General features: G+C 40.9%; 1 protein-coding gene across 3 annotated transcripts in view; it reads left to right on the forward strand.

The window, feature by feature from the left end:
* The window catches only part of znf512b (zinc finger protein 512B), a 34,315-nt gene that overhangs the window by 10,491 nt on the left and 6,756 nt on the right, over positions 1-17,068 (forward strand). For 2 of the 3 annotated variants that reach the window (XM_075474672.1, XM_075474671.1), the window contains exons 3-11: positions 5,564-5,643; positions 5,786-5,914; positions 6,059-6,234; positions 6,335-6,609; positions 6,786-6,857; positions 7,582-7,716; positions 10,923-11,050; positions 12,727-12,819; positions 16,825-16,923. In XM_075474672.1, coding sequence (XP_075330787.1) covers positions 5,564-5,643; positions 5,786-5,914; positions 6,059-6,234; positions 6,335-6,609; positions 6,786-6,857; positions 7,582-7,716; positions 10,923-11,050; positions 12,727-12,819; positions 16,825-16,923 — 1,187 coding nt within the window. Of the gene's footprint in view, positions 1-1,387; positions 1,477-5,563; positions 5,644-5,785; positions 5,915-6,058; positions 6,235-6,334; positions 6,610-6,785; positions 6,858-7,581; positions 7,717-10,922; positions 11,051-12,726; positions 12,820-16,824; positions 16,924-17,068 lie in introns of those variants that run through there. The other variant, XM_075474673.1, reaches the window with a different exon arrangement.

A 17,068-nucleotide genomic window follows, 5' to 3' on the forward strand; every position in this document is an offset into this window, starting at 1 on the left:
TGTTGCTGACCCATTTCCAATGAACCTAATTAGTTGCAACATGTTCCTCCAGCTGTTCTTTTGTCGTAGCATTTACTTTTCAAGCCTTTTGTTGCCATCGTCCCAACCTTTGTGAGATTTATTGCGACCATCAAATTCAAGATTTTTATTTGATATATTTTTTGATGTTCCATTGTGAATAAAGTATTGGTTTATGAGATCTACAAATCATTGCTTTCTGATACTTACATTTCAAACATAGTCATAACTTTTTTGGACCTGAAGTTGTATCTTATTATGAGGCTGCTGCGGCAGGAGCAGCAGGAGCAGCAGGAGCATCACTTTACAACAGTGATGGAGCCAATAAATGAAGTTGGGAAGAAGATTAAAGCAGGACTTTAATCGGCAATGATATCCAGAAATCCAGGGGGAGCAGAACACATACACACTTTCTGGAAGAGGCAGCGTGGAGTTTGGGCCGGAGCAGTCCCGCACAATGCTTTAACGTATAGTTGGGACAATCTTTTGCACAGTATGTGTCCTATATGGGTTCATCTCATAAATATTTGATGGAATGAAAGAAAGTTTGAGCCAGAGCGATACAGATTTAAGGGAGTAAAATATTTTTAATAGATTATACCTACATGTTGCATGCATAACTACAGTATGTTTAAGTGATATTTCCAAGGGAAAACGGTGGGGCTCATTGTTCCTTTCAGTGAAGAATTTCACAAGCTGCATAGCAACTTACCGTGAAGACGCTGTTTGACTCCACACTGCTGTGTTTGAAGCTTTGTTGTGTACTCTGTGCACCCATCTGCTCCGCTGGTCAAAAAATGCAATGACACCACATCCAAATTGCATGGAGCAACTATTTCTGCTGTATGTTTTATCAAGAAAGTTTTTGTTTCAATTCATGTCACACAACCTATATGCTGATGGCATGTCCATGAGAGACGTTTTAGCGACCGGTTGATATCTGGGTTGTGCTTTCATGGGGATGCATTGTGATAACAGCGCGCCCAGCAAATAAGAAAAAGCTTTTTTATGTTATTTTTGCATCTGTTAGTGGGTCATCACAAATATTTGACTCCACCACAGGAAGCTTTGGATATTTCCTGCAGTTCGGTGGAAGAATACATGCGTTTAACAGTGATGCAATTAGTCAAAATGAATTGACAAATATAGATGTGTTGTATATATCAGCAAAAGTCACATAACGTGGTACCTTGAAATAGCACAATTTAGGTGAAACTTGTTTGTATTTCACAGCAACAGTTGTGGAGAGGCAGAAAGAAAAGAGTCGGGGGGGGGGGGACAAAAAACAAAGGCAGAGTGCGAGAGCCAGACTCACTGAGAGAGTCTGGTTTTCTTTCAGTTAGTCAGTGTCCGCGCTGTAAGACTCTTCTGGTGCTGCTCCACCTCATTTCTCCGTTTTACTCACTGTCTGGAATCAGGGCTGACTGGGAGGGAATATGGGAACTTCTTCAAAAGGAGGTGCGTATATGATGGGAAAGATTGTACTGAGTGTGTGCGTGAAACAGAGAGAGAGAGGGGAGGAAATGGCAGTACGTGCTGAAAAATAGCATGCAGGGTGATAGGAAGTACTATAAAACATGAGTGTATGAAAGTGGCAAAGTGCTAACATGCCGCCTAACAGGAGAGGTGAGAGAAGGAAACATTGCGAAGGAGAAAAGCTATAAACAAAATGTGGACAACAAACTGTTACTATTTGTGGGATTGTTTTACAAACAGTCCAGGTGTGTTACTTTCTCCATCTTTTGTCTGTTGAGATTGAGGAAATAGTGATACTATGTCCTTAGTCCATGAAGTCAGAGGTGAACAGTGTTTATTTTACGTTTGCTGTCCGTATAAACTACAGTTGGTCTAAAACCTACTGTGCAGACACAGACAAAGGCTTCTGTGTGAGTATTTGTCAAGGAAAACAAATGACTGTTCTGTGTGTGTGTTTGTGTGTTTGTGGGTAATGTGTGAACCCATGCACTCAGGGAGAGCAGTTGCAGGCGTAGCTAGGAGAACTCAGAGGTTATTTGAGATCATTAGACAGCTGCCAGCACTCCTGGGTCCTGCCTCTTCTCTTCTCTCCTCTTCTCCGACTTGGTTACCACTTTCAGTGTAAACCACTGTGGAGCAACAGTTGCAGACAGCTGGGAGCGACTCACACTCTGACATTAGCTGAACAGCTGTTTTATCCCTATAGCCTGCGCCTGAGAACTGGGCTTTAGATTTGACACAATGGACCTGCTTTGTTTCATACCAAGACAATGCTTGTGATTGGAACGTTTTAGCGTCGGTGTGCTGCTCATATTTATGCAAGCAAAGCAAAGTAAAATATATTAACACACTGTAATGTGTTGGCACAGTTAACCCCAGAAGAGTAAAGTCTGCTGCTCTGCTGCCTCGGCTTTGCCTGTGTGTATTGTGGTCCACTGTACTGTATGTGGGCCTAATTGTTTTGCATTCTGTAAAGAGGCATCTGATAGTGGTAACTAAGACAAGTGGATCTTATTCCCATAGCAACAAGATCACATCTTTCCCATGAGCAGAATTCATTAATTATGCTTTTTTTTTTTTTTTTTTTTTTTTAAACGCAAGACCTTTTAATTTCTAAGACATGAATTAGAATGCATGCTCAAATGTTATTCTCCGCACAAGAGCTTCTCTGCCGACTGCATCACCTCTCCAGCTGCTACCCAGACAGCTAATAGAGAAAAGCTCTGTCGCCTGGAGAATATTAATACACTCATATCCATGCACAGACATCACACTTGCATACTCTGGTAATGGTTTTGTGAATTTGTTTATGCAACAGTGTATGCTTTTATGTGTGTGTTTACACCTCATGCCATGAACTAACAGCCAACAATAATGCATTACTTCTCATTCCATCCTTGCCTTGCTTTACTTATTTACTTTCTTTTTAGAGATTAGATATAATCCACCACAATGTGTTTGTACTTCTGAGTGGGAAAGAGGTCAAAGACAAATGAGGAGAGAGTGGAAAGCTGAGGTCATGGTAGGTTAGTCCCGAGATGTTTCTTAGACACATTAACTTCACTGACATAAAGAGATGGGTTTTGGTTGGAGGCTGCCTTTTTTTTTTTTTTTTTTTTACCAACATGATCTCTTGTCTGAGCTTCACTTAGAGGAGGAAAATTTATTTTTCTAATGTAAAATTATCCAACCTTTTTTTTTTTTTTTTTTCTATTTTGAAATAATCCTGGTTGGCACAGTGCTTTGATTCAGTTTGGGATTTGCTCCAAGCAGAATGCTTGTGTGCGTCCCGTGTCGTCTTATCAATGCGTTTGCAGGAGAGGTGAGCAGTTGGTAGACACAATGTCATGTTTCTCAACACGGAGCAGTGAAACAGATTTAGAGGAAAGTCAAAGGAAGAGCTCTGCTGCATTCCACCTCAGAACCAACTGCCTGAAGTAGTTTCCCTTTGACATTTTCAGAATCTGATATGACTGTATACACTCCACAACATTTCTGTCTCCTGTCTGCCTTGGTTCTACTGCTGCTTTTCGGTCTTGCCAGATCAATGCATGAGAGTTGAGAGCTTACTGTATGTAAAGATATATAATTCTGCAGAGCTACCTGCAACACTGTCATTCAGTATTATGCTTGGTCAGAGTCTCTCGCCTACGCAGTTCCCCTCTCCCCCCCTCAACATCCTTTCCTTTCCTCCCCCTCCTTTGTCACCTTCTCCCACATGCATACACTCTCCATCTTTCTTTCCCCCTTCACTCAAGCAGCAGTGTGTAAGGGAAATGGATTGCAGAGGTCTAATTGTAGGAGAGAAACCGTAATGAGCTGGTGGAACCAATGAGAAAGATTTGGAAGGGTGTGGGCAGAGAATGAATAGAGAACTGAGAAAGCTAGTCACGGGCGAGGAAGGAGGAAGGCAGCAACATGAGAGACAGAGGGAGGGAGAAACCGAGAGCACAGAGAGAGCTGAGGCTGTCGGTCTGCAGTCTGCTGTGTCAGAGGTTCACACAGGCTCCAGGTTTTTTTTTTCTTCTATCATTTGCCCACTCTGCTTTCTCCTTCACTCCTTTACACACACACATATAAAACCTCTGGCAGAAAATATGGAATCAGCCCTCTTGACAAATGTTAAATTAGTTGTTTTTATTCTGTAAAAAAACAAATCAAAGATATGATAAATAGCTGTGGTTTTACAGCTGTACATCTTGGCTCTATAAAACATACGTAGTTAACTTAATAGAAAGATGCATGTTTTGTCTTTTTTTTTTTTTTTTTTACTTTAATTTGTTGTCATTTTCTGGATAAAACATCTAAAAAAACTTCCTCCAAGAATGGTGATTTAATCCATTTTGCCAAAAACTCATATATGAGCATGCACACGAGTGACTAACATCGGACCTATACACATAAAGGCAAACTAGAAGTCTGCATTTATGCCCGTTTTTTTTTTTTTTTTTTTTTTTTTTTTTTTTTTTATATGTGTGTAAAACACCTCTTTCCTGTCACTTTTATAGTGGATTGCTGTGCCAAAAGCAAGCTTACAGGCTGAAAAACTACGTCTTTAACTTTAAATAGTCAAACTGATAGCTACTTTACTGATGCATTTTCTCAAAGCAGTATTTATCTAGCTGGTGTTGAATTGATTGATGGCTGTGTGAGGAGCAGAATGTATGCCTCATGGTTTGTACATGATTTAGCTGTTATGCTGCAAATAAGTGGAACAAACTGCCAGTGGAGACTAAACTTTCACCAAATGTAGACATTTTTAAATCCAGGTTAAAGACATTTCTTTTCTCATGTGTCTATGCATGAAATATCTTTTAACTTATCTAGACTGTTGCCTGTTTTTAAATTCATTTAAATGATTTTATTTGTTTCTCTTTATATTCTTTTATGTATTTTTAATGCTTCTTGCACTCCCTGCTGCAATGCTTTTATTTTATGTAAAGCACTTTGAACTGTTTGTACATGAAATGTGCTATACAAATAAATTTGATTTGATGATTTAGAAAACATTTCACAAAAAGGATAACACACCTTGCAGGCTGACCATCTAACTTATTTCTCCACCTGCATTATTCAGTCCGTTTTAACTGCATTAATCTTCTATATCCATAGTCCATAGAAACTGACATTGATAAAATTAGCCTCGTTCTCTTGGCTGAAGTGAAGTTTCTCAATCAAATCTCGAAAGAAAGTAGTGAGGAAATGCATTTTCTTATGCTGAACACCGAGGGTATGACCTGTATATTACGGACACTATACAAAGCTGCGTGGAAATCAGACATGAACAACAGTAACTACTGTATATGTACACATGTACTTTAGCAGTTACTGACGTCCATGTGTGGTTTGACTGTGTGACCATACTTAAAGTTGGGTATGTGCGACTTTTTAATGTATCAAGACTGTGTATGTCGTTATGTATTAAGAGTGTTAACGACCCAAATGAAAGTCCTAACTTTTATGAAAAGGGAAACTTTGCAGTTGTACTTTGCATGTGTTGAATGTGAAGTATAAGCAGTGGTCTCTTTGTGACTCACCACTGATGTGGTTTTCGTTCTCATTTTGGTAGGTTTGGTGTGTGATGAGTCAGCAGAGGGGAAGAGGAAAGGTCGTCCTAAAGCTGATGTGCAAGAACTGAGAAGCATCCCTGTGAGTATTTGACTTCTAAATAAGCAAGGGCTTAAAGTGGGCTTCATTATTCACACATAGGAGGCGGCTCCCCATGAGTATGTTCATTATACAGTGCGATAAAGCAGTAAAACTTGCATGTATTCAACTCTCTCTTCGTCAGGCCCATATGATAGTACAATGGAAGGAAGAGTTTAAGCGCCGCTCCAGAGTTAAATGTCCGTGTCCGGGCTGTTGGTTAGAGTTTCCCAGCATCTATGGCGTCAAGTACCACTATCAACGCTGCCAGGGGGTGAGTCACTTGCCTCTGCGATTAGTCAATTAGTTAGGCTATATTTTAAAAAAATGAACATATATTTATATTTATATATACCCACTATTGTCATCAGATATTGTGTAGGGACCCTAGATCCCCTCTCATCATGTCTATATTCAGCCCACTGTAGCTGAGAAGCTGAGTCATGGATGTCCCTACTGTGAGGCAGTGTTTGCCACAAAGGTGCGCCTGCAGAAGCACAAGCTGTGGAACCACCCAGACAGAGTTAATAAAGAGGCTAAGGAAGAGCAATCTAAGCTTCAAAAGACTCATGTCAAGTCCAACACCAAGAAAAGGTGACTGGAATTACGGAGCTCATATCGTCTCCTCTGATCCAAATAGCGTTAGCAGTGTCATAATGGTGATATCCTTAAACCGTTGTCTCTGTGAATTCAGGCCCATGGAGAACAGTCCCCCCTCTTCTGTGTTCATCAAAGTGAAAAAGACCCATGAGGTGTCCAGACCGTCTCAGAATGGAGAGCTGGCCCACCAGAAGAGTGAGAGGAAACAGCACAGTCACAACCAGCCTTCCCAACAGATTCACCAGTCCCAACCAGTCCAGCCTCAGTCACAGTCCCAAAGCACATCATCAGATGCAGGAGGAAGTGAAAGTGATGGTGGCAGTCTCCCCCCTCCTTTCCCAGACGAAGACCCTGAGCGAATGAGGCACAGTAAGATTACAGCAAAACTTTTGCAACATGCCTCAGTCTCATTATATGCTTCCACTGAAAAAAAAAAATTGCTTATCATCCTATATCATAGAACTCATCAGCAGTTTGAAGATTGTGTACGCTTCCAAGGAAGTGTATAATCACCAATCCTTTCCTCTATTTTTCTCTTGAGCCAGGACGGAAGCAGAAAACTCCTAAGAAATTCACTGGAGAACAGCCCTCTATATCAGGAACATTTGGATTGAAAGGTAAGCGCCTGCCAATGAGAGCAACCCGGATTTCACTTTTTTTTTTTTAATGAAAACACGACCTTTAAAATCCACTTTGTGTTTTAACCTTGTGTGAAATTTGAAGTGAGCACTAATTACAGCAGATGATTTACCTGATAATTGAATTCATGAGTGGGCTAATGTACCATTGCTGGTTTCTGTGCAGTGTTGTTATTTCTGGACTTGTTCAAATAAACTTTACAGCATTGCCTGATCAGTATTGTATGTATGTGACTGCCCCCTTCTGCTGCTGATCATAGAGCTAGTCTTTTAAAAGTGCTAAATGTGGCAACTGCAGAGATGCTTCATGCCTGGCTTAATGAATCTGTGACTCACACACTAAATGCATATCACAAACACACAGCTTTACCAACCCCTTTCTTTCTATGTCTCATTCATATGCTGAAAAATGTTCAGTGACTCATAAACCATACCTGCGTTCTGCTGCTCTCTATCAGTCTGCCTGTCATCGATCCATTATAGCTTAAAGCAATTTCTTTTGATTATTTCCAGTCTCCCTTTTTTATTTTATGTGTAGGTTATTTCAACTATATCAACTGTCCCTTTTTAGTAGCTCGTTGTTCAGCATTGTCCAAAATACACCCATCGTTGCTTCCCTCTCTCACTTAACCTTGAATATATTTTTGGTGTGTATTAATTACTACAATAAATGAGTCTTTAACCCTTTCTGAATGTGTTGCAGGTATGACTAAGGTGGAGGAGAAGCTGAAGGCGGTTCGTGTGAAGAGACCAGAGGGGAGTGGGTTCAGTGAGGAGCCTCAGAGAAGACCTACATCCAGGCAGTCCTTCAAGAAGGAATCAGCTGCCGCAAGCTCTGGTGAACACCTAGATCACTGAGACAAAAGTGGCTTAATCTGAATTAATCTGTCATAGGATGCATTTTAGTTGTGATGCCTGTGCAAAAATATAACTCCCAACCTCAGATTGTTTCTTTATAAATCCAGATTTTAAGTGATCTTTAGCCCAACTTTGCAGATCCTTCAGTTACGAATGGTGTCCTTATGCTCTATGATGAGGATTTAGCTGTTGTTTATTTAGATTTTTGTTTTAGAAAAAAATGTAAAGCCTTGAATTTCTCTGAGCCGAAGTCGATATCTTCTGATTGTTGTTCTTTCTAAAAAATGGAATATGAGCCCGTGGCTCTGCAACGTCTCCTCAGTGACTTGGTTGTCGTCCGCCCACCTTGCAGAGTCATGTCACACCAGTAGCGCTTCAGAGGCTGAGTGTTTCGTTTTAACCGCCGGACATGTTGAAGTCATTCAGACAAAATATTTTTGTAGGGTCTAAAGGCTGAGTAAAGGCTGAGTTATACTTCTTTTAACTGCCCTTGCGCTTTCTTCTTGCGCGTATGTTAATGGCTCGAGACGTTTATACTTCATTTAGCTTTGCCGGCGCTTGCGTGTGCTGCATGGCGATTCACTGCCAGGACAGTAGGTGGAGTAGCGGGTTTTTTCAATGACAAGCCTACTATGATGAAAGGAAATTCACCGCCAGGACCTCTTCGAGTGATTCATGCTTCTTCTTGTAAATAGCCGGTATTTTGTCAGATTTTCAACACCTTGGGGGTCTAAACGACTACTTTCTCGCCTGAAAATGTTTCAAATGTTGCTAAAGTTATATATTTACAGAGTTTATAGCTTAAGCGAAATCAGCTTTTCAGGCTGGCTGATTTGGGCTCGGGCAGGAGTGAAGTGCACTGTGTGTAAACGCTCTGCATGCTGTCTGATCGATGAGTATGTCGTTTTCAAGTAGTAGGCTTGCGTCTTTTCTTGCGTGAAGTTTAGAAAATTGAGGTGACACACGCAAGCTCGCAATGGGGGGCTTGCAACCGCGCAAGGGCTTGCGTTTCTTCTTGCGTCTTGCTTTGCGTCTTGCGTTACCGACTATAAAATCGATCAGACAGCATGCAGAGCGTTTACACACAGTGCACTTCACTCCTGCCCGAGCCCAAATCAGCCAGCCTGAAAAGCTGATTTCGCTTAAGCTATAAACTCTGTAAATATATAACTTTAGCAACATTTGAAACATTTTCAGGCGAGAAAGTAGTCGTTTAGACCCCCAAGGTGTTGAAAATCTGACAAAATACCGGCTATTTACAAGAAGAAGCATGAATCACTCGAAGAGGTCCTGGCGGTGAATTTCCTTTCATCATAGTAGGCTTGTCATTGAAAAAACCCGCTACTCCACCTACTGTCCTGGCAGTGAATCGCCATGCAGCACACGCAAGCGCCGGCAAAGCTAAATGAAGTATAAACGTCTCGAGCCATTAACATACGCGCAAGAAGAAAGCGCAAGGGCAGTTAAAAGAAGTATAACTCAGCCTTTATACTTCTTTTAACTGCCCTTGCGCTTGGGTCTTGGGTTAATGGCTCGAGACGTTTATGCTTCATTTAGCTTTGCCGGCGCTTGCGTGTGCTGCGTGGCGATTCACCGCCAGGCCAGTAGGTGGAGTAGCGGGTTTTTTCAATGACAAACCTACTACAATGAAAGGAAATTCACCGCCAGGACCTCTTCGGCAAGTCTCTCTTCGAGTGGATTCATCATAGACATAATATATATAATATATTATGTCTATGGGATTCATGCTTCTTCTTCTTCTTCTTCTTCTTCACTTTCTACCTTAGCGTTTGAAAACAGCGGTCTTTTATTAGGGGATGAAACCGGAAGATCAACACGCCGCCGGATGTGATGTAGATAGTGGCTTGTTTTTTTTTTTTTTTTTTTTTTTAATTGAACGTTTATTACAGATAGTATTTTCATAGAATGAATAACTGTATATCTGTACATGTGCAGATAGGGCTGGGAGATATAACGATAGCTATCGATGAATAACTTTTCCTCGATAGAGATATGAAACATGGTCGATATACTTTTCCATAGATTCCATTCGTCCATCTTTTGACAGACAACACGAACAGCCAATGAGAACGAGAGTTGCACCGCGCTGAACCAATCAGGTGGCTGGAATAGGGCCATGCTAGCAGCTAGCCGCCTGGACTAGATAGTGGCTTGTGCTCGCGTCCAGAGTGGCTACTCTATAGCTCCGCTCGGGTCTGGCGTCTTGCGTGAAGTTTAGAAAATTGAGGTGACACACGCAATCACGCAAGGGGGGGCTTGCAACCGCGCAAGGGCTTGCATTTTGTCTTGCGTCTTGCTTTGTGTCTTGCGTTACCGACTATAAACCAGGCTTAATTGGCTGCCCGCCCTATACTCCCAATGCTCCTGCAGTATATTTCTACACTTTGTGCTTCATGGTATTTTCCTTCATTAAAGTAATTTTGATGCTCAGCCTTAAACGATCCCCGTGGTGAAAATACCAATCACACTTACGAGTATGAACCGGGTGTATTTATTTTAGGAATTGTTCAAATTCTCTACGCTCATTTTCTGACTTCCTGTGCAGCTCATCTGCTTAGTGCCGGACAGAGACAAACATTGTCCAGAGTGGCTGTGATCAATTCCAGCACAGTGATCGTGTCCTTTGGTACAACAGTGATATCAATCGCAGTGTTGGAAAAGCAACAAATTCTCATGTTGGTGAAGCCAGTAACATTTTGATATTTCCGCATTGATAATGATTGATAATCAAGGTTGTAAAAGTGTTTTCTGACAAACAGCTGATGGTTTTGGACGTTGTGATATCTGACCAAAGAACAACCAGGAAGATTAGCGCGTTTTAGTCATCTGTCATTCGTTTTCCATACCTACTTCGTCCTATTTTTAGCTTGCAGGATGTTTTTAATCATATATGTTACAAACCTGAAGAGAATATAAGTAAATAGTTGTTGTTTTTTTTAAAAGTCTTTTTCACTGAGCAAATGAATAGCAATGGATGTAAACTACAACAGTCAACTATTCACGCTCTTTCACCTGATCAGGGATAATTTCAAATAAGTGCCTCACTCTCTACACTTTGCTAACACAAGCACATATTTAGACAGAAATGTCAAACACTTAGCATCTTATGAGTATAATTCGATTAGCTGAATAACGGAGTTAAACTGTGTCCTGGATGTTACTCAGGTGCCGTTTCTGACACCCAGTGGCAGCGAGCTATCTCAGAGCGAGGGGAAGTGGTGTGTCCAACCTGCTCCATCGTCACTAGGAAAACAATCCACGGCCTCAAGAAACATATGGAGATCTGCCAGAAGGTTAGTGAGGCATACAGGGGTCCATCAGACTGGAAGTGGGTTGGACACTGTGTTGCATTATCTTTATTTTCACCTCAGAAACCACATGAAGGCAAACACTGGAGTAGAACTTTTCTTTCACCGAATGCTCCTCAGAAGGCGTCTGCCTGCCGAAATACTGAATTTAACTTACACGCTCTTTGGATGATATTTTCATTTGCTAACTGCTGAATGCCGCCTGTGAGCAGTTCAGTTGGAAAAACATCTTGAATCTGAGCTGCTCTTGGGATCCTGCGTATCCTCTGTGAGATCCATAAGACACTGCACTAAGATATGTGTGTGATTTTCAGCCTCTCAGACAGCACTTCATTAAACTGACACAATTATGGAACAAAAACAGGAATATTTCTTAAAAAAATTGGTCAGTGAACACAGTGTGTGGCTTCGCCCACAAATGCAAACTAAAACTTCATTATGAAAAGTCATATAGTGCATAAATAAGATCTAGAAAAGCCTTCATCTTCTCTGGGCAAGAGGTTGTTTGAAATGGTAAAGTTGGAAAACTGTCCTGTGGTCTGCTGCTAAACTGGCCCTAACTTTTCACTCGTCATTTCATTTGTTCATGCCTGCAACTTGAAACAACATACAACAACAGATGATCTGAAACAATTTACAGTCCGAATTAGTGAGCATTCGAAAAGAAAAGTTGATGGACAACAGTGGTAAACGTGGAACTGTCCCCACTTTTTAAATAATGTGTTGCTAGCATCCAAATTAAAAACTGTGATCAAAGAACAACAGCATTTCTCAGGGACAACAGTTGACACGTGGCCTTTGTGTTGTTTTTATTTAGAAATGATGTTTAAATAAGCTTTAATTATGTTCTTAAACAAATTCTGAATCATGTCCCAATTATGGAGATCTGGTTGTAAAGTTCTTTAAACCCAAAGCTGTTGTTTCTACGCTGGATTTGAACTGTGACTGTAGCATTATTGGATACATCTCCTAGAGATGCGCTGTCTTAGGACTCCTTCCTGTGAATATATTGACTGGAAGACACTAGAGATCGCATTGGCCAGTATCTATCATTTACAATCATTTCAACCAGTTTTTGGTGTCATATTCTCATTCATTGATTGTGACCTGAAAGCCAATCCTGATTGAAATTGATTAAGGGAAGGGACACTGGAGACCTCTGAAATTGTTTGAGAAGCACTTGATTGTGGTCAGTTGTTGTTATAGTAGTGGTTAATTATAGAAAAGGGTTATCCAACTCCATTAAATTGAGCTTTTCCAATTCTATGAACCAGATCTAGTGGTTCAGTAGCCTGGTCCTCAGAGAAACGTGTTCCTACTGCCAACATAATCGCTCCTTAGCCCAGTGGCCTGCGTGACTCTATTAAAGTGACAGTCTGTTGTTAAACAATGACAGAATTACCACATTACTGCTGGGTCACTCACCATCACAGCACCTCCTTTTCCAAATCAATACTGAGACAAGAGGTGAAGTCTGGCTTTTTCAGTTTTTGTGAGATTCTTAATGTTTTATTTTGACCTGAATTGTTGCACTCACGGCGAGACGTTAAGTTCTACAGTTGATGAAAATGGATCCAATTAAGAGCAAAGCCAGCAAGAGTGTTTGTTTTCTTTCATAGAGAAATGTAATTTGATGCACTGTTTGGCTCTCATCCCTGTAGCTCCAGGATGCCCTGAAGTGCCAGCAGTGCCACAAACAGTTCAGGTCCAAGGCGGGCCTCAACTACCACACTATGGCTGAACACAGCACCAAGGTACACCTGTAAATCTTGTCGTTTCTAAAACTTGCTTCAATATTTTAAGCACCAAATGACGTAGTGTCTTATGTCTTCTTTTATGCTGATATTTAATCAAATTATTTTACCGCTCAGCTTGACACAAGATGAGTTTTTTTTTTTGTTTGTTTGTTTGTTTTTTGAGATCTAGTGGTTCACCACTGTCACGGTTCACCCATTTATAAGCTGCCCAGACTTTTTACACGCTACCCTAAATATGGAGGCTTTTCATACACTGCTGCTAATGGTTTCACAGAGCCTGTCGCAGAATGGCTTCCTTTCTTTAATATGAATTCTCGTTTGTATATTTATCCTCCGCTGCTTTGGCCTTTTTCATAGATGTGATCCACGAGTTCCTAAAAGATGATATATTTCAAATAGTGATGGTGTTGTGGTTAAGGTGCTCACATTTCTTTCTTGCTGTATTAACTCTTGACAGCAGAGAGCTTCATGAAGTTATTATCATCGCTCTCCTGCATTAGAGCAATCCTACTGCATTGAAGTTTGCTGAATAATTCAACAGTGCCTGTTTCTAAAGGTACTATAAAAGATTGATGAATCTACAGCCAGTAAACTTTGTGGCTTGTAGCATGTTTATTTGTGTTTTTCTATGAGGGCATATGCTCAAAGCAGATGATATACAGAACAGTCGGTGCTCATGCTTGTGTATGTTAGAGGTTGCCAGTTTAGCAGGGATGATAGATTACTGTGCCACCAGTGTCAGCAAAGTTAATCTGTTTGATGCCGCCATTTGTCTTCAGATTGGACCTGTTCAGCCCTGACCCTATTGGCAGCGTTGCAGCCTAGCAATGCCAAACACATCAGAGCGTTAAGTGTGTGTTTAAAAGTAAGATGCTCTGAGGCTTAAGTGGACTTCCTCATCAAACTACTAAACGTTTCCACAATTTAAGATGGTATAACAAAAACTCAGTGTTACAGATGGAAAGCCATTCATTCTGGGTATCTTGGTTTCTGTGTATTTTAGAAAGAAATTTTGATTTTCTTTCAAGTAAGGCAGTTGCTTTTATATCATTACAATGGAATGCAAAAGGTTGAGGCCCCGACCGGTCAAAATTCACTGTTTCTGTGAATAGCTAAGCGAGTAAAAAATGAATAATTGTCTAGAGGAAGTACAATTACACATGATGTATTCCTTTAATGCAAATGCACTTTTTGCATATAACAAACAAAGTAACCATTTGGCAACCATTTGAACAGAAAGAGAAAGGGCCACAGTTAAAGCACGAGGAACAGTCAGACATTCAGAAAAGGTCGTGGCAGAAATGATTTTAGACTTCAGAAAAGATCCAGCATCATTTACTTTAAGTTTCGATGTAGGGCTTTTGTACTGAAACTATACATGTTAAAAAAATATTGCACAAAAAGTATTGTAAGCGTTTTTCCTTATACGTTAGTATCATGTTGTTCCTCAGAGCCTATTTTAGGCATATCATCATAGCTTAAAGGAGAAGTTCTGTTTTTTTTTTTTAAACCTGGACCTTATTTCTGGCATAAAATACGTTAATCTACTCACCGATAACAGTTTGTTGAAAGTCTGTGTCCTTCGGAAGATATTTAGATCACTGGAGATCTGCGTATATCCATATAACGATGAGAACAGGGCATAGACAGTACAGCCTCTAAATAAGTAATTATCTGTCTTTATTTCACCAATACTTTAAGACGAATGAATGAACGAACGAACGAACGCGTACTATAACACTGTTAGCTCATAGCTGCCATGTTGTTGTTATCCGGGACTATCGGGGGGCTTATGGGGGCTTTCTACACACTTGTCTACTGGGATGATGTCATCGACACGCGCCACTGCTTCATCATCAAGGTTTGTCATTCAAAACAGAAGGAAAAGACACATAAGTACAAAATATTGTTGCCACAGGCAGTTCACACTCACCCTCCTGTTCTCATATTTATTTACACGAATCACACTTAGTACGACTGAATGAAAATGAAAGCACTGCTGTGGCTACAAGGAATTGTGGGATGGAATTATCCTTTCCTTTCATAGAGGATAGTCCAGTGTTTCCTATGCTAAAGTAAGTACTAAATAAAGCACTGAAGCTCATTTCCTTTATCATCTAAAGGATTCAACCAGCTTTAATCATGGCTGCTGCTCAGATAATTATGGGTCACTTCAGAGTAAAGACTGTACCCACGCAGCACATTTACACGACTCGCAACACAAATGTTGTGTTAGTCTGAACAAAGTCGTACAAATTTGAAGATCAAAATTGCTATGTATGCCATGTAAGCTTAGTCAGCTATTTTTTAATTTATTTTTTCAGTTGGAATAAAAGGAGCCAGTAGTAATCTATTCCTAAATAGAAATGGAAATGTGCACCTCGAGGGGTTAAAACTCTGGCCCTTTTTGGCGATTATCTCCCTAAAAGACAAGTTAGAAGTGGCAGAATGTCTTTCAGATTTTCTCCTAAAGTCCACAGCGTTATGGCATCTGACATACTTCTGTTAATGACTAGATTCTGTCCCTGTGCATGCAACAACAGTGGTCCGACAAAACCCTCGTGGTCCCTCCACCGTGTAGCACTGCTACTGGACTACAGTAAGTCAAAAGGGACAAAACAATCACTGGCTCCAGATCAGGCGTTTATTTTATGACCACATAGATTTCCCTACACATTTCCAACAAGGTGGTTCGGTAGTTGGTATTTAGATGTATTCAGGATCACTACATCCTATTCACTGAATCTTTAGCAGTTGGAGTTGTGTTCTTTTATTTGACTTCTGCGTTTCCTCTGTTTATTGCTGCCAAAGTTCTGTTGCAACTACTCCAGTCCACAAGACTACATCAGGCTAACTTAGATGCTGAATTCTTTGGCGAGGACACAGGAAATGTTTTCTTCGGGTGTTGCTTCGACGAATGTTATATTTATACAGGACCCGCTTCAAAGTAAAACAGTGTACCAACTGTTAAATCACCCTCAATGGTCATGCAGTAATAAAGTTGAGGAAACTGCTAGATGATAATTCTGTGCCCCTGTCTCATAGCTGTCTCCTACTTTACAGCCATCAGTTATTCAATTTTTGACAACTAGTCTTTGGCAGCTTCTTCGAGGAGTCTGTGGCTGCTGATTGTTGCGAACATGTTTGACTAGTCGGAGTATTTGTAAAGCTTTGATATTCTTTTTGATATTTATTGAGTTCCGAGAGGGTGGTAGAAGCAAACTGACATGTCGAGCTTTTGCATGATGCTCTAGTCTAGAAGTTTGGACTTCTATCTCGTACCACTGCTTCTGTGAAATTAGATTTTTTTGTACGGTTTGGAGTTTGCGCTGACACTAGATTGAGTGTGTTGTCATTGTCGTGACATTCCTCAGCCAAAGTGCATTGTGGTGAAAAAAGAATGGCGGGTCGATAGTCAGAACCTCTGGGGCTGACCTCAAAGTCCTGCCTGTTCTGTCTCTTTCTTTCTCTCATGTTTGCTCTTTTGCTCTGTGTCTGATAGAGGGATTAATAAATGTATGCAGATGTAGTTTCATGGTTTCTTTCCCTGTTGGTGTAAATCACAGGCTGAGTCGGTATCTGTTATCTTGCCTGCAGGCAAGCTTCATTGTACCTTACCTTTACAGATAGCAACTCAAAGCTTGTGTGTCAATTATCTCTGCGTGCTACTCCACAGGGATCCCTCTGGAAGTCCAGACTCTCTCCAGTTCCTTGCACTTTTTTCTTTCTTCCTGGCAGCCCCACCATCTGTTGTTGTGGTCTTGTCGGGATTTGGCACCAGCTGACACCCAAGTGAAAACACAAGTTTGACAGTTGTCATAAACATGCCTGGAGTAACAGCCACACCATGAAATCATTTAATGATCCTGGCACAGTGTGAACACCCGAGATGGGAAACACATTTTCATCGCTTTTTTTTTTTTTTTTTTTTTTTAAGTTGCAAGGATTGTAATGTGTTGTTGTGGGACACATTCATGCGACGGTGTGTTTGTTCCCCCTCAGCCCTCAGGGAGCGAAGGCCAGACGGGCAACGAGCACGAAGAGAGAGAAAGACTGCGCCGAGTGCTCAAACAGATGGGACGAATCAAGTGTCCTAGTGCGGTATGTGCTTCTATCTTCACTTATCCTTTTCTCTTTTCCTGTCTCTCAGTCCATACTACTCCTGCTCCCTGCATCAGAAAATATCATTTTCCCCTGTCTTTCATGTCACATTCATCTCTCTCCCAAACTGCCTGTTTCGATTTGG

Source organism: Odontesthes bonariensis, chromosome 10 (assembly GCF_027942865.1).
Source record: "Odontesthes bonariensis isolate fOdoBon6 chromosome 10, fOdoBon6.hap1, whole genome shotgun sequence".
NCBI lineage: Eukaryota > Metazoa > Chordata > Actinopteri > Atheriniformes > Atherinopsidae > Odontesthes > Odontesthes bonariensis.